The following is a 20,298-nucleotide window of genomic DNA, read 5'->3' as shown; positions in this document are numbered from 1 at the left end:
TCCCTGCGGTAAACAAAACCAGCTGTTCCGAGTGTAAAAACAGAAGATGTGCATTTTCGCAATAAAGGAAAAGATGTAGGAATCCAATTTTCTTGTCAGTCCGATAGCATAGTATTTATCGTTCACATACATCGTATCCACTCGGCTGAAAATAAAGGCCAAAAAGAAGCAGTTTTCAAAGCACAGAGGGCTGTGCCACCAGCCCCTCACGTGTCCTGTACACAACCTTGAAAACAGAGCTTACAAACAGGAAGCAAAAGCAACCCCTGCTGTGAGTAGCAGATTCTTGGTCCCTCCGTGTGACTTATCGCGACTGCCCTTAAAATGCTTGTGCTTTCTGTTCTTCTCTAGAAATCTCTTGTCAAGGGGAACGGATAAGAGATTACTACCAAAAGCAGCAGGGCTATGCCGCCTGCCAAACCACCAAGAAGGTGTCCCGCCTGGAGTGCAGAGGGAGCTGCACGGGCGGGCAGTGCTGTGGGCCGCTGAGGAGCAAGCGGCGGAAATACTCTTTTGAATGCACTGACGGGTCTTCCTTTGTGGGCGAGGTGGAGAAGGTGGTGAAGTGCGGCTGTACCAGGTGCCTCTCCTAACCGCCTCCCCACCGCTTCTGGTCTCGGGAAAAGGTCGTCTGCGTCTTCACCACGTTGGACTAATGAATGCTTCATAGTGGAAATATTTGAAATATATTGTAAAATACAGAACAGACTTATTTTTATTATGAGACTAAAGACTTTTTTTCTGCATTTGCAAAAAACAAATTAAAAAAAAAAAAAGCTTGAACCAAGGCTTCCCGGGCACTGGAGCAGTATGAAGGATGATTAGATCTGGAGGCACGACGGCGACAGATCCCATTCAGCTCGGGTTCACCTTTGTAACGTGCTGAAGACACGCGGAAGCACATGCAGGAGGAGGGAGCGGCGAGCGGCGACTGCGCTATGAACTTGCCCAGAGCTGAACACCCCTGTACCCCCGTCCCCGGCCCTGTGGTTCATGGGGACAGACCAAGCACACGGGAGTGAGTGAGGACGAGGCTGAGGAATGGAGCTCCAGGATTCACAGACAGGACAAACGGATGAGAAACGTGGTGCAACATATGAAGTGTCCTGAAGAGCTGGGTTGCATTCAGGAGAGAAGATGGGAGTGCTAAAATTTGATCCTCTTTTTCAAATGTCAGCATGTTAGCAGAAGAAGCACACAAAAGTGTTTATCTACCATTTTCCAGTATTAATTTTTTTGTAATATAAATGATAAAGGAGATGATAAAGAACCAATAGATTATTGATAAATAAATTAGTAATAATATGAATTTTTGTTTCTATGAGTTCTAAACAGCCCTATACAGTATTCAGTTTCAATGAGAAATATTTATTGTATCAAAGTACATTGTACTTAACATTTTAGGCCATCTTTTTGCTGTTTCTCGATGCTTTAATATATATTAATTTATAATTGTCCTGATATTTTTGTATATTTTTCAAACTTAAAAAAAAAATCAGGATTTTTTTTTTTTTTTTTGGCAAGTACTAACATAGGGTGTTATCTTGGGATAAATATGTGTTGGTCTGTTTGTTTACTATGCCATCTGACCACTGGTGTCACTGACCTACTGGCCTCATTCAGGACACCTGCAGAGCACGGGGAAAGTCTGTGTGTGACATGGTCACTGTACAGAAAGAAGTGGCCCCTCTGCAACCTGTCCTTACAAAATGCAAATGCTGTGTAGCAATCGGCACTAGAAAGTAGATCTTTTACAAATTAATATTCCCTTGACCTTTTTGGCCCTTGTTTGGTGGGTGGAATGGCAAGAGGAAAAGGCTGTAATGTCAAGAACTGTGATTTTTTTTCCCCAAACAATAAAGCTCCTTTATTACCTTAATGTTCCCATGTTAACATGTTTGCTGCTAAATTACAGTGTAGAATTGATAATGATTTATAGTGGACTGTGCTCTTCCCTTGTTAAAATCCCAGGGTACCCTGTAAAGATGCAGATGTTTCTTTCCAAAAACTTTTTTTACAGAGAAAATTAGATGTACATGTATAATTCAGTGTGCTTTGTCTTTCTCCAGACTAATATCAGTGACACTACTGATGTTTGTAAATTAAACAGATATTTACTTCATTAACAGCTTGGTGATTTTCTTAGAAAGGGCACAATATTTAGAGTTCCTTCCTTAAGGATTCCTTAACCAAAGAAGGATACAGAAAGAAGGAGAAGAGAACCATACTTTTTGTTGTCAGAAATTGGTTTGACATCAGTATATTGTCACATCTGGGGAGTTGGGAATGACCACAAGAAAGAGATGGATTAAAAACCAGATTCTATGCTAAGAAAAAAAGTGCATATTCAATTAATTTCATCCCCCAAAAAGTATAAGGTGAAGTCTAACTAAATCCTGAATGGTATTTTTTGTTTTAATTTTTTTTTATTGGGGAGTATTATGGAACAGTGTGTTTTTCCAGGATCCATCAGCTCCAAGTCAAACTGTTGTTTTCGATCGTTGTTTTTCGATCTAGTTGTGGAGGGCGCAGCTCAGCTCCGTGTCAAGTCATTGTTTTCAACCTAGTTGTGGAGGGCGCAGCTCACTGCTCCATGTGGGAATTAAACCGGCAATCTTGGTGTTATGAGCACTGCGCTCTAACCAACTGAACCAACCAGCCACCCCACGAATGGGATTTTTTTTGTTTCGTTCTTTTCCCCTCAATTACAACCAGATGGAAAACAGCAAAACAAAAAGGGCCTTTCTCCACAGGCACTCTCAGACAGGAGCTGGTAATACCAAGGTACCATCCAGAACAGGGAAATAATATTGACTGGTTGGAATATTAATACTCACTCATCATGCTAAGATTTCTTCATTTCTATGTAAGAAAATTATGTGTGCATGTGCACACACACACACTTTCTCTGACAGACACAAACGTCCGATCATTTATTCACTCTTCTGTAAAATTTCCATCTACGTTTTAATTATATAAATATTATGTAATCATTGTGAAACCCCCTTTTTTTAATTCCCATTGGTTGCTTCTTTTTTTTCAAGAGTTGAAAAACATTCATTAAGCAAAGCAACATGTGCAAGGATGACATGATTTAGATTTGCGTCTGTAGGTGTGGGTTACCTGAATAGCCAGTGTTTTTTTGAGGGCTTATTATAAAAAAGGCACTTATGCCAAGGGCTGTTTGTGAAATACCTCATTCAACTCTCACTCCAAACCGATGGGATTGTGTGCTTCCTATTTTATACAGGCATAAACGGCGCAAAAATGGAGCTGAGTTCTGCCTTAAGACCTTCAGACGTCTGCTCAGGACAAACAGGTGGCACCTCAGTAACTAGTACCTTCTCCCAAGGGACGGTTAGGCCTCGGCGCTTTATGTCCACGGCGCGGTTATTCTCTCTACGGATCGTGTTGATCTAAGTCATGTAGATTAGAGGTGTTTGTTTGTTTTTGTTTTTTAAGGGGAAAAAAAGTGAAATCTTAGTAGTTTACGGACTGTATTCTTTCTCTTTCCTACTTATAGAGGCACAAAATAGAATGATGTTCGCCTGGAATTTGGGCTGAGTTAGCAAGTTTCTTAGGGGATTGTTTGCCTCCTGAAGGAACTGCTTTCTGCACATGAGCCCTTCTTGGAGAAAACCCGATAGCCAGATAATTACTGCAAATGAGACAAATTAAGGACAATCATTCATGTTATAAAAGCCTCTTTACTTATAAAGCCTGTACCGTAAGATTGCTTTATTCTACAACATTTTCGACAGATGCCAATACGTTGAAAGAAGCAAACAGGAAAACAATTGCACGTTTCAAAATCCAAGGTACTACACAGAATAATGTACATTTGTCATCTGCAAACATAGAGTGATTAAAAGCAAAAAGTGATCCCTAATGTGTTTTCTTTTAAATTCTCACATAAGTGAAGCACCATCAGGCAATATCACAGAGATCTGACATGTGTTCAATTTAATAAGATGTGTACATTGAATAATAACTATCTCAATCTTCGGAATTGTTTTCACCACAGATTTCCTGAAATTATTTCTAAGCAATAATAGACTAACCCCAGTTTTAGAATTGCTCTGAGCATTTTCTCTTTTGGAAGGAGCAATTTGCCAGCAGCTATTCTCTCTGGAAAAATGATTGAAGGATAGTTAAAGATCTTGAGTGTTATGGTGTCATCTGCCTCCTAGAGTGACCCTTATTTCAAAAGGAATACTTGTGGAAATACATAAGCTATAAAGAGTCTGTGAAGCTTTATATAAAGCTACATAAAATACATAAGCTATTTTCATTCTTGATCCTCTGTGTACTCAAAATTCATTTAAAAACACATTTTTATTTTCTATCTGCTACCATGTGTAAGAAACTATGCTAAACTTTGATCTATAGTTTCAGATGAAAAACATTGCTTCTGCCACTTTAGAGCATACATACACTCCATGCAGTTGGAGTTGAGGTTCAAGTAGTAATAGATTGTTACACAAATAACCAAATTAATACTCATTTCAAATTATAATAAGGGTCATGAAGGAAATTGTGAGAGGCTAGTACAAAGCAAAACAGCAGAACCCAATCAAATACATATTGGGAGGTTAGGGACTGCCTCTGTGAGGACGTGACATTTAAACTGAGTCCTGAGCATAAAGTAGGATCTAGGATGGAGGCAGATGGAAATACAATTAAGTTCGTGAACTCATCCTAGAAAAGATGCTCCACACCTCATTGTTGAATATCATTAGGGTCACCTTGGAAGTCCTCCCCTTGGGAAGCTATGCACTGACACCAGCTTCTAGTCCACCCTTCAAAGCAATTCTGGAACTCTTTTTCTGGAATGGCCATCAGAGCTGTCATCGTATTACCCTTGATGTCCTGAATGTCATCAAAATGTCTTCCTTTCACTATTTCCTTTACCTTTGGGTAAAGAAAGAAGTCACTGGGAGCCAGATCAGGTGAGTAGGGAGGGTGTTCCAATACAATCATTTGTTTACTGGCTAAAAACTCCCTCCCAGACAGTGCCACGTGAGCTGGTGCATTGTCATGATGCAAGAGCCATGAATTGTTGGCAAAAAGTTCAGGTCGTCTAACTTTTTCATGCAGCCTTTTCAGCACTTCCACATAGTAAACTTGGTTAACTGTTTGTCCAGTTGGTACAAATTCATAATGAATAATCACTCTGATATCAAAAGAGGTTAGCAACATCTTTGCAACAAGTTTGCAAGCTTAATTATCAGACCTTCCATATGAGGTTATCAAGGGTGGGGGTCTATGAAGAAAGAACAGCCTATATGTGGGCCTGCAGGAAAAAAACTCTTAAGTGGTCAAAGAAACAAAAGAAGTTAAGTGTGGCCAAAGTGAGGCATACACGGAGGGTGCCAAAAATATGAATACAAATTTTAAGAAAGGAAAAAACTATTAAAATTTTAATACTCAATGTGTACTGATAACAAAAGTTGAATACAAGTCACGTTTGACTTCTGCAATTACAAGAGGTGATCAACGTGGTTACCATTAGTATCCAGACACTTCTGACTATGGTGAACTACTGCTTGAGCAATGTTGACCAAACGGTCCACTTGTGTATGTATGTATGTATGTATGTATGTATGTATGTATATATATATATATTGCACCCCTGGTATTTACAGAGGCCGCATCTCTCAAGATGCAGTGAAACACTACTGCTTTCCCTAGTATTTCTTGAAGTTTGGGATTCCTTGATAAGATGGGAGCATCCTAGTAGATGAAGAAAGAGTCTACCTCATCGGTTGGAGGCACAGCTCTCTGGCATCCTCACAGTGTGTCACCCTTAATGCACAAATATTGGATGGTTTTCCATTTGACTCATTTCCGGACTCTCTGGCCTTGGTGTGCAGAGAAAGGAAAGCATGTGAATTTTCAGAGCATGGGTGGGTTGGCCAGCAGTTACTTTCCTTAATCCAGTCTCATCAGCTTTTGAGGGCATGGAAATCCCTCTGAGATTTCAGAAATATTATTCATAAAATTTTTAGTGTTATTGTGAGTGCTCGTATTTTCTTTGTCGTCAGAGGTATTTCATTTGAAAGTTGAGGAACTGCATTAAAACACAACTAACTAGGTGCTATTTTAAAATGGAAATCCATTTTTGTTGACATTTTAAAAGTTCACTGCAAAGAGATGCTCAAAAGAAAGATATAGATGATATGAAGTGAGTTTATAAGCCAGAAAATGGCAACTGTATTCCATACACTAAATAAATACCGGGGGTGCCAAAAAAAATGTATACAAGTGGACACTTTGGTCAACGTTGCTCAAGCAGTAGTTCGCTGTAATCAGAAGTGCCTGGACGCTGATGGTAACAACTTTGAGCATCTTTTGTAATTGGAGAAGTCAACCATGACATGTATTCATCTTTTCTTATCAGTATATATTAATACAGTTTTTTTCCTTTCTTAAAATGTATATACATTTTTATGATATGCTCTGTATATGCAAGAGTTCTTTGCCAAATGGATTTCTCTATTGCCTTCTCCCTCCCACAAAGGGGAAATGGAGGACACGAGGACACTTAAAGTGCTAACTGTGTCCAGAGGTATAAAATTCAGCCAAGTGGAGGCATTGCCATCCTACATTTGGGACTCGCTTTGTCTTTGTGTCAATATGTGGGTGGTTGAATTTGGATCCTAAAGAAAATCAAACATTAAAAAAATATATGCACCAAAAACAAGGGAGTGGGAGAAACTGCTGAGACAATTGTCTAAAAATCTTTCTGTCATTAATCTTACTCTCCCTTCATGAAGTGGCTAAAATTGCTTTTAGTTCGTTCACATAGATTGTGGCAGAGAGATTAGGTGACTTGCCTAAGGTCACACAATCTAGAGCTCCCGACTCCAAACATAATGCAATATTGATTTCACTGGAATTGATAGACACAGCCTGCGAATGGCCTCGAATGAGGCCATGCGAATGAGGCCATGCTGGAGAAATGAGTATTTCTCAAGGGATGTTATTTTGGTTTCTAAGAAAAATGCCCATGACGAGCACTCACTTTCCTAATAATGATGCATCAGAATCTTCTTTCTATTTCTTATTTGGTAAAGAAAAATAAATAGTTCCTTTAACTGGCATTGTCTTCCAGGACCCGAGACGGGAGGGATAGAAGGGGTTTCCTGTAGCTGCCTCAGGATTTCTGGTGATCGTCCTGGTCCAGCGTGCCTCAGTTGAGTGAGTTGACTGGGAGCAATTGAATTATTTTGCTGAGACAGTCACAAGGGGGGGGATCGAACATGCCCTAGTCCAGTTATATCAGTTGCAAAGTAACAGCCTCATTCCAGGTCGCAAGGCATCTTTTGTAAGGGAGGAAAAAAAAAAAAGACATAGAAACAAAAAACAAGAGGAACTTCTCTTTGAGCATGTCTGATAGTCTCTCCGTCCACCCCCTCTGAGGCCCGCAAATCCATTGCCTTATCTTGCAGTTACTTGATCCTACTGGGTTTCTGCTCACAATATTACCATTCAATTACCTCGACCACCAGTTCTTACTTTCGATTACGTCTCCACATTGATTTTTTTCCTTTCTATTATTCCTACGCTCGCTACAATTCTTCTCTTCTGATGCCTGTCAACCCCTTTTTGGAGCTGTGAAGTGAGCAGGGACACGTTTCTGAACAACACGCACAATGCTCTGTTTGATTAGGAAATAAGTGTCTTATCGTTTGGTGGGCTCAGTGCAGAAAAGGAAGTAGAAATTCCTATATCTCTGTCTCTTTATTTAACCTCATTTTCCTCTTTTTCCCCTTTCTTCTAAATGCCTCCGTGTTTTAGACCACTAACACATGATTGTACCAACAGAAAGGATAGTCTGACAATGAAGAGAGGGAGTGTAGCAATTCACAGCTGCCATCACAGCAGAGCGCACTCAAAGGCCAAGCACACAAAGGGGTCGGGGGGGGGGGGGGTGGCGTGAATTCAACTCAGTCAGACCTTGAGGTGCTCCTCTGGGCCCTGATGCGCACGCAGCAACGAGATGCCCCTTGCAGGTGTAGAAAGTGGCAACTTTCTGCCTCACAATGGAATCAGGGAATCAAGGTGGCATTTCTAAAATGAGACATGATACGAGAGTGGCAGCCTACGTGGATGCCATAGCTGCCTAAGACCCCATGTGGTTGGTGCTGTAGAATCGGCAGAAAGTACTTTCATGTCTGTCCTCTTCCTAGTCCACAGGTCTCACACCAAACCTCAACAAGACAACGTACAGACTCAGAACCCCAATACCTTCTCTTTTCTGGTCGTCCTTCAAGATCCTGCAGTCTCCTCATTCAGCCTCTCAAACATAAAAATGGAGATTGTTTCCACCTCCTCCCCACAAAATAGAATTTCAGCTTCCCAAGGATCCTGACCTTGACAACCCAACGGCCTCCTGTGACTCAGGTTTTTCATTCTTCCAAGAATAAGAAAACAATCACGTGGTATCTTAGTCAGCTCGGGCAACTATGGCCATGTACCATAGTTAGGTGACTTAAACAACAGAAATTTATTTCTCACCATTATGGAGGCTGGAGAATCCAAGATCTAGCTTCCGGTCAACTTGGTATCTGCTGAGAGCTCATACTAGCTTACAAGTGAGCATCTTCTATGCCCTCTCGTGGCCTTCCCCAGTGCATGCATGCTCCTCACTGTTCTTCTTCTGAGGCCTCTAATCGCGACTCGAGGGCCCCACTGTCCTGACCTCATCTAACACCAATTACCGCCCAAAGTGCCCCCTCCAAACACCATCCCATTTGGTGTTTGGTGTCACTATATGAATTTTGAGGGAACAGAAACATGCAGTCCAAACATCTGACATCTGGCATCAAGGCAGATACAGGAACCAAGTTCCCTCTGGCCTGCTGCAGCCTACAACAGGTGGTGTTGGGCACCAGTAGAACAAGAAATGAGGAAGGATAGGAGAGATGCTGTATGTTTTTTTCTCTCTGATCAACTATCTAGTCCCAAGAATGAGTGGTGTTTAGTTATCCATTGTTGTATGGCAAATTGCCCCTGAACTTAGTAGCTTAAAGAAATCAGTCATCATTTTTATCTCTCCCAGTTTCTACTGGATAAGATTTGGGGGAGGAGCTAGGCTGAGAGCCCTCCAAAGCTGGGGCTCCCATCCTGGGGCTGGGGCTGACTGCGGGCCAGAGGCCCCAGTTTTTTGTCCGTATGGGCCTCTCACAGAGCTACTTGAATGTCCTTGTGTGCTGGCTGGCTTCCCCCAACATAAGCAATTCGAGACATTACCGTGCAAGCTGCCTTTTAACATCTAGCCCTGAAAGTCACACACTATCACTCCTATAGTATTCAGAATAGGTTCAGCTCTGGTGCAGTCTACAAGGAGACTACAAGGTCATGAATATTAGAGGTGAAGGTCACTGGCACCATCTTGGAGCCTGACTCCCATAAACAGTGTCTAAGACAAGAGTTAGCCATTTGCAAGGGAAATGGCAAATGAGGCACTAATCAGTGACTAACCCTGGAGCAACCTCTAAAGTAAAGAAATTGTGTCTGGCATCTTCCATAAAACATATAGCTCCAAACCATTACTACTTAATTCTAATTCGAATGTGTTTCTTGCTCTTAGCTACTGAAATACTAGTCTTCCCCGGTAGACTATATGTATGTATGGTCCTTGTCAGTATATATGGATCTTTGCATCCCCTGAAGTCGACACCAGCAAAAATGTTTTTAAAAGGTTAATGTACTAGATCAGGGGCCTGCAAATTTTTCAGTAAATAGCAACATATTAATAGTAAATATTGTGGCCATATGGTCTCTGGTCTCTTTTGCAACCACTCAAGTCTGCCATTGTTGATATGTAAATGATAGCCACAGGTAATATTTAAATGAATGAGAGTCTGTATTCCAATAAAAATATTTATGGACACTGAATTTTATATTCCATATAATTTTCATTTTCATGTGTCATCAAATATTATTATTCTTTTGATTTTTTTCAAACATTTAAAGATGTGAAAACCATACTTAGCTCATAGGCCATATAAAAATAGGCAGCAAGCCAAATTAGGCCCACAGGCCATAGCTGACGTACCCATGTGCTAGATAATTGGGATACAATATAAGTAAGCTGTTGTTCTCTGTTCTGGAAAAACTAACAGTCACGTTCAAGACACAGTCACTTGATCAAATAATTGCCCCATAAAGTGGCAAATAAGTGTCATAACCACAACATGGACAAAGAGCTGTGGAAGATGAGAGAAAGAATGACTGAGAAATCCAAATGGAAGGAACTGGGTCTCTGGCCACATAGAGTAGAGCTGACCCAGCTGGCATGGACCTGTTTCATCAGCACTATGAAGGAGAGAGAAATAAGTTTCTATGTCTTTTAAGTCACTATATTCTGGGGTCCTATGTAACCTCTCTTTCCTTTCATTCCCTTCACCAGTGCACTCCTCCATGGAGTCATTGTGGGTAGTGAGACAATCCATGGAAAGTGCTTAGAACATTGTCTGGCACCTGGTAAAGTACTAGTAAATAACTAGTTGTTATTACTGTTTATACCTTTGCCAAGGTACCTTCTTCTTGGTGTTATCTGAACCATTTATGAACCGTTGAAATTCAGAGTGGGAGAGAAAGGGAACCACCCCCCCAAAAAAAAAATTAGAGGTGTTGATGTAAGAATTATAGGAACTGGATTCAATCACAGGGATTAGATTCTGGAGAGATCAAAACACCCCAGGTCCATGACATGTAATAATGATATGTGCAACAATGCCTACCATGACTGAGGGCCTACTATGTGCTAGGCCCTGCACTAGGAGGTTCATCTATGTTATTTTATTCATTTTTACAGCATTCTTATGGAATAAGTATCCGTATCTTTATTTTCTTGTTGAGAAACAAAGACCACGGAAGTAATGGAGCATTAATCTTAAAGGAAATCATCATTTGGGGAAAAGAAAAGAAACCCTACCTTAGTCAAGATTCTCGTTAAACTTTCCAATAGTTGGAACTGTGACTGACTTTTAAGAGGATATAACAAATGACAAACTTGGAGGGAGATTCTGAGCCATCTGAGGGAATGTTAAGTAACACGCAACATTTTCACTCCATTTTGTCTGGCTCTTCCAGAGCTCACTCTTAAGGGATTCTAATCATTAATCACCCAAAGACTTTGTGTCTGCATTCAAGCTGCCTTTTCTGGGAAAGTGATATGTCTTGAATTTTCAAGTCACAGTAATGGTCCCCAAACGAGGCCAGAGTACTGATTGTTAGCATTACCCACACAATCAAAGTGTGTAGACCTACAGGACAGTAGCAGTTTTCTCTCCTGGGTTATGACTTTGTATAAATGTGCATGCAAACATAATAGGACTTTATATGGGGAAAGTTTCTACAAAATCATTGCATAGATTCTATATTTTCATGAAGTAGATATCCTGGGAGAGTTGAAGGAGGCAGCTTTCAACTCTGTGAAGTAAATTTCTTGATATTCAGGACTCAGGAAGTATTTTCACAGGAAAAAAAAAAGGAAAGAAAATTTACACCACCTGGATAAAAGCTCAGCTAATCCTCCTCTCTCCCAGGCCACGATCAACCACCCCCACTCTCCTTCTTCTTCCTGGCTTTAGACCAGCTGAGGACAAATAGAGCAGCTGCCAAAGGAAGTAATTGCTCCAGGTTGCAAACTTCTTAGCTTCCAAGATGGAGGGATATGAAAAAGGAGAAAAGTCCCAATCTCAGTTGGAGAGAAACAAGGGGAGTTCAGGGGTTCCTTGAACCTCATGGCAGTGGCCATGACAAGGACTCCTTTCTTGGCCAAACTTTAGGCAGGCTCCTTTGAGCTGTCTTCCTGACTAGATCCTGCCTTTTGTCAGTTGAGCTCAGCTTTAGCAAAGAATCCTACTAACTTAGTTTATCAAGAATCCCTCCCACCCTTGATAGCCAATGTTGTTCCTATTCCCACACCCTTAATCTATAATCAAGTTCCTCTTATGGCCCCATCCCTTAATATCTAACAAAGCTTCTCTTGGTAATTTTCTATCCAGTTCCTCATCCTGCCCGTTGGTGAAAAATCCTTACGTGTCCCTTTTCTATTCCGAGTTGAGTTCAATCTCTCTCTCCTATTGCAATAGTCTTGAATAAAGTCCTCCTTGCTATTTTTAATAAGTGTCCAGGCAAAGTTTTTCTTTTACAGCCTTGAGATTAGAGCTGGAAGTATCTGTGTATTTTGTGTAGATTTTGTGTAGACTATCTAGATATGTATCCTCAATGGGCAGGTTTTCATCCAACTTGAGGCGATAACCTGAGCTTGTTTGTTTTCTCTTATTGACCTTCTCTTACCCTTTGTTTAACCTGGACAGATGTGAATGCTTCATTCACGTAACATTTGTTAAGTGGAACACAGGGTCGATGGTGACTGGAGTTTAAATAGAGACCACAAGAGAAAGTGAAATAAAGTTTATTACTCATAGGACCTGGAGGAAGTACATAGCCTGACTCATGGGACCGCATGAGGAGGTCAAGGTCAGGTACAGGCAGACGGAGAAACAGGACCTGGGACATCTGCCTTTATGAGGGTCTTTATTAGGTTTAGTGCCTTGAGGTTCCTGGGCTTAGTCCAGTTTGGTCAAGTCAAACCAAAAACGCCCTGAGAAGCAGGGGAGACTGTTGTTCACAAGAACTGTTGGGGGTGTCATGTCAGGAACTTATATTTGCTTGCTGTAACTGCGCAGGCTGTTCTCTAGGGTATGTATGCATGATGGGGGCTAGTATCCGTTTAAAGCTCCTGCAGGCTGCTTGGCCAAACAAAATGGATGCCAAGGTGGTAATGCTATAGTTTAGCCTTGCCAAACTCTGACAGCAGGCCAAGGTTTCCTCATCAGTTAGGCTAGGTAAGAATAGCTGTGCTCCCCCCCCCCGACACCCCTTTCCCAAGTCAAAGAGGTTGTCCTGAAGTTCAGTAAGGAAACCAAGTAAGGAAGCTTTGTGAAAGGTCAAGATATACCAAGAGAAGCTGTGGTGTTTACTACAGAGGGGAAAAATGATTCAGATGATACTGACACATTTGGGGAAATGCTCACAACATACTAAGTGAAAAAGCAGGCAACAGAATAGCATAAGCAATATTATCCTAATTTTCAACGGTAGCATGTAAATTGTTAAAGAGAATCCCACAGACCCAAAATGGTGTCACTTGTGTTAAAGCCCATGATTACAAGCCTAGATTTAATACCTGTCCCAACTGCTGTTGTCAACTTCTCCCAGAAACATCATCTTAGCAACAAGTCTGGAATTTCCTGGTCAACACCAATGAGGTAATCTGCCACAAGGGCCCTTTCCATCCCTCACAGAAAGCAAAGTCAATCTGTATGACGAAAACACTTGTGCTTCCCTCCCCCCAAAAAGAAGATGTCCCAGCCTAAAAAATTCCTTTCTTTTCTTTTGTTAAAAGCTCCCTGGCTCCATCCTTTCCCCTATGACAACCCCTGGGAGCACCCTGGTAGTTGTTGGATGGGATGCTGCCCCATTCATGAATTGCTTAAGAAAGTCAATTAGATTTTCAAATTTACTTGGTTGAATTTTGTTGTTTAATGGAAGATAAAGGTAGGAAGAAAAAACAATGAAATGTAAACAATGATTTTCCATATTTTGTTTGCTGCACATTTATATTTTTATAATTAAAAAGTAAGAATTAAGATTATGTGAATTGGAGTCTGTGGTTTGAAAACCTGTTTGAGGGGCACTCTGCTACAGATACTAAGGCTTAAACGAGAAGGTTACAGAACTGGCCTTCAGTTATCTCCCACTCCCCTCCCCCAGGATTTTCTACCCTTTCCCTCTTCCTTCTCCTTGCCTCCCTCTCCTTCTCTTGCTCCCTCTCCAGAAAAGAAAGCAAATGTTTATTTGTCTGAAACAAACTATTCCCCCGACACCGAGGCCCTTTGTCTGGTTCGTCTTCTAAATCTGTCTGTTTTCTTTCCAAAATGCAGTGCCCTTCAAAAGATGAATTCTGTTGAATAAATTTTTCACCACCTCCTTGTACAGGGATATTAATCCATGCCCTCTCTGTCTCACTGCTATTATTTTGCATGTGACTCTTAAAAGGGATGTTGCATGCGAAAGCACTGGCCACACTGCAGGTCACTATGGATATAAAAATGAGCCATTTCTTATCATTCTTTGTTACTCTTATTGGAACACTTGCTATACTTCATCAGTTGAATTAGAACTGGTAGTCTTTTCCCTGTTCCAGACCACAAGTTCTGTGTAGGTCAAAGGTGTCTTCTTCTCCATGACATGCTCAACGCCTGGCCTGGAGTACCTGTTCAAAATATTCGGGTAATGTAGGACTCCACATATTTGATGAGAAATGGAAATTGAATCAGAGGATCATTTCCTTGGTGAGAAATAGGATTGTGGAGCAGGTCAGAATCCACCTCACCAGGGTTCAAAGTCCAGCCCTACTCACACTGAAATTGTGACCTTGGGGAAGTTATTCAAGCTCTATGCACTTTCGTTTTCTCACATGCAAACTGAAGATAAATAAGGATATCAGCTGCCATGCAGACTACTGTGAGGTTATTGATTAAAACACCTGCACAGTTCCTGGCACCTGAGTAAGTCTTTGTGAAGTGGTTGTTCTTGTTTCATGATTATATTTAAGATTCTCGTACTTTCCCAGGTCAGAAACACAAAGACTCAGATATGCTCCGACATGCCCTCACCGGCCCCCTTCCTTTCTTAGCCTGGACTGTTTCCTCAGAAACCAGAATCATGAAAGAGAAATATAAGCATAGTATGGAATGTGCCAGCAGCTTCAACCCCTTCCTACTTGGCACTGCTGTTATTATGTTCAGCACCACCCCTCCGACCAGCGTGTCAGTGCAGTGGACGTGGGTTTTACATCAGACTTCTGCTTATATTGCCAAAAACGTTTAGCTTAGTGTTTCCTCCATAGTAGGCTTTTAAGACCATGTGATAAATGGAGAAAGTGGTGATAACAGGGCTGATCTGAGAACAGAGGGCAAAGAAGTAGTTCTGGAATCTGAGTAGGTAGGATTACTGAGTGGGTGTCTGCAGGTTGATATAAGTCGGTAGATTTCAAACTGGCCATGGGGGTGGCAAAGAGATGGACGAGGAGAGAGGAAGGGACTGAGAAATCCGTGTCCAGCCCACCACCCTCACGTTCCCCCCTTTAAGTGAGGGCAGACTCGTTTCTCTCCCTTTATACAGGCTTTATATGTGTATAGGAGTCTGCGGCTTTACAAAAAAATGGATGAATAATATTTATCATGAACCTATTCAAGTGCTGGCTCAATTAGATAATGTGACATTTGGGATTCACTTCAAGTCGCCTTTGCTGCCTGTGTTGATTCATTTCAGCATGTTGTAAGCATTTGTTATAGTGGTCCGAATTTAAGAGTGATGTGTGTTTCCAAGGAGAAGCATATCTGATGTATTCATTATAGACCTTTCATTGTAGTTACAGTATAATTTTCAAAACTGAAAATGCAAGTGGTACTGTGCTAAGGTCCAGCTGCCCACCGCTTGAAAACGTTAAAAATCGAGAGACAAGGTTGGTGGGAAGAAAAGCAGCTTTATTCAGAATGCCGGCCTTCGGGAGGACGGAGGACTCCTGTCCAAAGGCCATCTCCCCGTTCCTAGACCAGTCAGAAGATTTTATAGGTGCACAAGAAGAACAAAGGAAAGGGGGAGTCGGTCAGGCAGGTCTGAGGGTTGGCAACACGTAGGGACAGAGTCCCAGAGAGCACTTTCCAGGCTCTCAGCCTCACATGGAAAGGTGCTGGCTGGGGTAGTCAATGGCCACCAGCTGTAAGCAGATGGCCATCCGCTGTGGCTGGGTGGCCATCAGCTGTTACCGGTTAGCCATCAGCCACTAATGTAACTGCTGTGGCTACGCTGGCAAGTGGGTTGATTGGCAGAGTGTGTATGGCGGATGGTGGATAGTGGATTTTGGTTAACAAGTGCAGATTGCGGCTAGCAAGTGCAGTTAGCAAGCGGATTACATTGCAGATCGTGTTGATCCTACTTCCTGTGTCTCCCCGGCCGCCAGCGAGACTGGGGTGCAAGAAGACCCCTCGTTGGGGTACTGGCAGATGTTTGCTTTTGTGTCTCGCCCAGCCGCCAGCGAGACTATAGTGGTGTGACTCCCCTCTCTGTGGCTCCGGGGGTGTTCCTGTTTGGCCTCGCCACACCCTGCGTTCTTGTGCGGGGAGCGGGAGCTGAGTCCCTGCATGACACATCACTTCCTGGGGTCTGGTGTGTTTTAAGATCATGTTATCTCCGGACTGGGCCACCGAGGCCTGGGCCTTTATGCGTCACCAGTAAAAACCGCAAGGGACTTGCAAAATGGATTCTGGTGTCCGTGCGCCTGAGAATTAAAACATTGTTCTTTTTCGGTTAGGATTCTGTTGATTAAATAGATTAACAAGGTATGTGTAGTTTCAAGGGAACAAAACAGAGTTCTTAAGTCAATCAGCGAGGGGAGAAACAGCTGACTATCAGTCTAACTACCTTAGTGATTGCCCAAATTTCACCCTTACACAAGCGTCTCATATAAATATAAAATGACCCCTTGACAAAGATTTTATTCCACATGTTAGTTTATGAGCGAACCTGTAAGATCCTGAACTAAGCACATTCCAAGTGTTCCACAGCCCCCTGTGGCTTGCCGCTGTCAGGTAAAGAACACTTCCACCATGACAGAAAACTCTACTGGAGAGCACTGCTTTAGGTAATGGCAGGTCCTATGAGTAACCAGATGGTAAAAGTACAGAGGATGCCCAGACGGGGCAACCTACAGAACCGACACAGATGGAGGGAGCTGCGTGTGGTCGAATGACCAAGAGCCGTTAAAATCTGAAGGACGGCTGAGGCTGATAGGTTGTGCCAAACTCGAGTCAAGAAGAGCAAGAGAGCTGGAGTAGAAGGAAGGCTGGCTAGAGGGGCAAAAGGGAGATTCGAAAAGTGCGTAGAATTTGTGACTCTCAAGGTGGAAGCCACGATTTTCTTTCTCTTTTTCTAGAAGGGCTCACGTTGGCAAATGGGTAGCAAGTCTCTCTTGCCTTGAGCGACCATCCTTGTGGCGTATCTAGGAATATCAGAGGAGGATTTTGAAATGAGATCTCTGGTTTACCTGGACTCCACACAACACTGCTTACACATTTAAGTTTATAATTTGGGGGGTTTTAGGTTTATCGTCATTGATATGATGATTTATCAGTCTCAGTTTCTAAAGTGGACTTGAGGTAGGTCAATAAGTTATATCTGCAACACAAGTGGATAGAGAACACTAGCTTTGGAGTCAAGCAACTCTGATCTTCCTTCTCTGTACAGTTGGACAATAGTATTTTTTTTACTGTGTGTTTGCTACTAATGCATAATGCACATAAAGTTCCCCTAAGTATGCCTGGTGCATAGTACAAGTCCAGTAAAGAGTAGCACGTCTGAGGTGTTTTCCCTAATAAGATAAACAAATGAGATAAATTATAAGGTGAAATGAGGTTTGAATAACGAGAGAGGCTCAAAGGAACACATGACTGTCGTAAAGCTTTGGAAAATGGAAGAGAGCCTGGCATATTAAATTCTGAGAAACCCTGTGGCCACAACAGTGAGAAACACAATCACAACCCATGTCCAGGACATGAGGATAAACCACTTGTCTGGAGAAACCCAGAATTTCCTGATACTGAAGCTTGAGAAAAAAATCTTAGGAAAGGGACACTGGTTTAGAAAGTGGGTCACATTCTCAACCAAAGCCCTCAAATGAGTAACAGATGTTCTAGAACCATCTCTTATTGTCGTCATTTCCCTCAGGGGCATATTACCAAAACCAAATTTGAAAAGAAAGGAAAAAAAAAAAACCCACAACCCCCAGTTCTATAAGGATCAACAAAATGAACTCCAAGTAAGCAGCACTTTGATTATTTAACTTGACCCTGGGATCCACAGGAATGAATGAACACATCCTTTATGCTTTTGCTCCCCAAAAGTGGGTACAGATGCCCCAGGACGTGTGGAAAAACAATCCAAGGGACAACGAGAGAAGATATCCCAACGCTCAGCTATATTTGTTTTTATGCCTCTTATTCTATTTCTAGTTGTATCACTATGTGGGTATTTTCCCAGTACTAAATGTGTATGATCTATTAATAAATGAATATACCTATATTGGTCAGATATGTTCAAAAGTGTTTAACTTATATCATCAAAAAACGTGGAAGGCATCTGCTTTAGTTCATCACCCCTGAATACTGAATTTATTTTTTGTCCTAGTGCAGATGTAACAGGCATTGCAGAGCAGGTTACTGAGGTTGTATGCTCTGACCAGAGCCTTTAAGATTCATATTTTTGTGTTTTCCCTTCCTTTGGAGTCACCACGATAAATGGAAAAGGCACCAATCATTGAATAAACTACAGTGTTCGTGTTCAAATACCACCAAGGTCAAAGAGAGCTGAGTTTCAAAGTAGAAGAAATAATGATGCCATCCGTTTCTATTTTCCTCAGGGGTGGATGGCATTTATTCATGTGAGCAGGGCTCTAACCTGGGTGCTTACTGCACAGTAGACGCTGAAGGTAGGTTGCTTCCTCTCCTCATTAAGAGTTCTCCTTAAGGGCTCAGATACTTTGTCCCCAAACACTGGGCGTCCAGTTCATTCATCCCTGGGAAGCTTCTCCCCAGAGAGACCTAATGTTTGGTCCGATTTGGCTATCATGAGTCCCTTACGGCGAGCACATAAATATCAGGACTATGGTGAGTCCTAAATTCTACATTCTAGAAACAAACATCCACACCAGTTAACAATTAAACACTGTGATAAGGGACTGTTCAGTTCCCTTCCTCACCTTGGAGTGAAATTCCTTAACGTGTTGGAAGGAATGCTGATTGAACAGAAGCTGAATACACCACTGCTCTGAAACACACCAGGAGCCGCTGTGACCCGGTGGCTAGCAGGTGATGTCTGGCGTGCAGTGTCTGACTGTCAACCCCCAGGTGACCTTGGGCGAGTCAGTTTAGTCCTCAGGGTCTCAGTTTCCTCACCTGTACATAGCACCCACCTTCCAGGGTTGCTGTCAGGGTAAATGACGTGTGCTCTATGGTGTACTTCACATATGCATTTATTAAACATTCAGTAGGTATTAGCTATTATTAGCAGTGATTCTGTCTCATTCCCTATGTGGAGCGTTTATACTGAAAATTGATTTTTTTTATTTTTTATTTTTTGTTTTTTTGTTTCCTGGTAGGTGCTCTATTCTCAGAAGGGAGATTCCAAAATCCAAGCAGAACTCGGGAGCACATTCTCCCCAGTGCTTTGCTTGCTGTATTGGAACCACTTCCACTCACTGGTCTCCTCCTGGATCATAAACCTAAACCATGCTCCTCTTCGTCAGACTTTCTGGTCGGTTCAGTCACCCCGCTGACCACACAGACGTCTGCCTCTCCAGTGTCTTCGGTGCTCCTGGCCCTTAGTTCCTCCCACATGTGCTGGGAAGGATGACTCCTTATGGGGGGCTCTTGCCCTGTCCAGCTCTCCGGACCACTGTCCCCAAGCCACTCAGCCATGCCCTCTTCCTTTCCGAGGCTCACCCCAGACTTTCTGCTGTGTTCCCCATCATGACAGGGCTCAGCTCTGCCCATGCGGACTCTGCAGAGAGTTCTGAGTCTTGATTCTTCTTGGAATTGGACTGAAAACCTATGTTACTTACTTTGCTCTTTTGTACTTTTTCTTTCACTTGGTTTGACAGTATTTAGAGCCAGTTATTTGAAAAAACCCTTCTAAATAATGCTTGGTCTTTTCCTACTGGGAACAGCATTAGGAAATACTTCCTATACGAAACAAGCACTAAACAGAACAGCCCCGTTAGTGTGTTGGTGCCGGCTTCATGGAGATCCCCTGGGTGTTCACCTCCAGGTCAAGGGCTGGCCACAGTGATTCAGGGAGGTCCCTTTATCTTGCAGAACTCTTCAAATTGTGGAAGAACCTTTAAAGAACGTCACTTTTTCTTTAAGTCTGTCATGGTAGTCCCCATATCAACACCTCCGCAGTCTGGATTCTTGAACCTTCATGCTCTAACAAGATAATTGACAACTATCCAGAAGCCATGTGAAAGGTACTTGAGATTCAAGTCTAAGTTCCTGGCTGAGACAGACTGAGGTGCTTTTCCCCCTTGTTGAGCCTGGATTCTATGTCTGTGGAATGGGGCTAGAAATGTCTATGTCACAGGCCCTGGGAAAGATTAATGACAAGATGAGCCAAGACTGGCATATGAGAGGTGCTTCATAAAGAGTTACAATTATTTTC

The 20,298-nt window shown here is 42.2% G+C and overlaps 1 protein-coding gene across 5 annotated transcripts in view; it reads left to right on the top strand.

The window, feature by feature from the left end:
- SLIT2 (slit guidance ligand 2) overlaps positions 1 to 2,121 on the top strand; it is a 338,185-nt gene extending 336,064 nt beyond the window's left edge. For 3 of the 5 annotated variants that reach the window (XM_033106302.1, XM_033106300.1, XM_033106301.1), the window contains one exon: positions 352 to 2,121. In XM_033106302.1, the coding sequence (XP_032962193.1) occupies positions 352 to 593 (242 nt within the window). In that variant the 3' untranslated portion in view covers positions 594 to 2,121. The remainder of the gene's footprint in view (positions 1 to 351) is intronic. The other 2 variants (XM_033106303.1, XM_033106299.1) reach the window with 1 other exon arrangement.
- The last annotated feature ends 18,177 nt before the right edge of the window (positions 2,122 to 20,298 follow it).

Source organism: Rhinolophus ferrumequinum, chromosome 5 (genome assembly GCF_004115265.2).
Source record: "Rhinolophus ferrumequinum isolate MPI-CBG mRhiFer1 chromosome 5, mRhiFer1_v1.p, whole genome shotgun sequence".
Taxonomy (NCBI): Eukaryota; Metazoa; Chordata; class Mammalia; order Chiroptera; family Rhinolophidae; genus Rhinolophus; species Rhinolophus ferrumequinum.
Note: the sequence above shows the minus strand (reverse complement) of the source record. Positions and strands in the feature narration are given on the sequence as shown.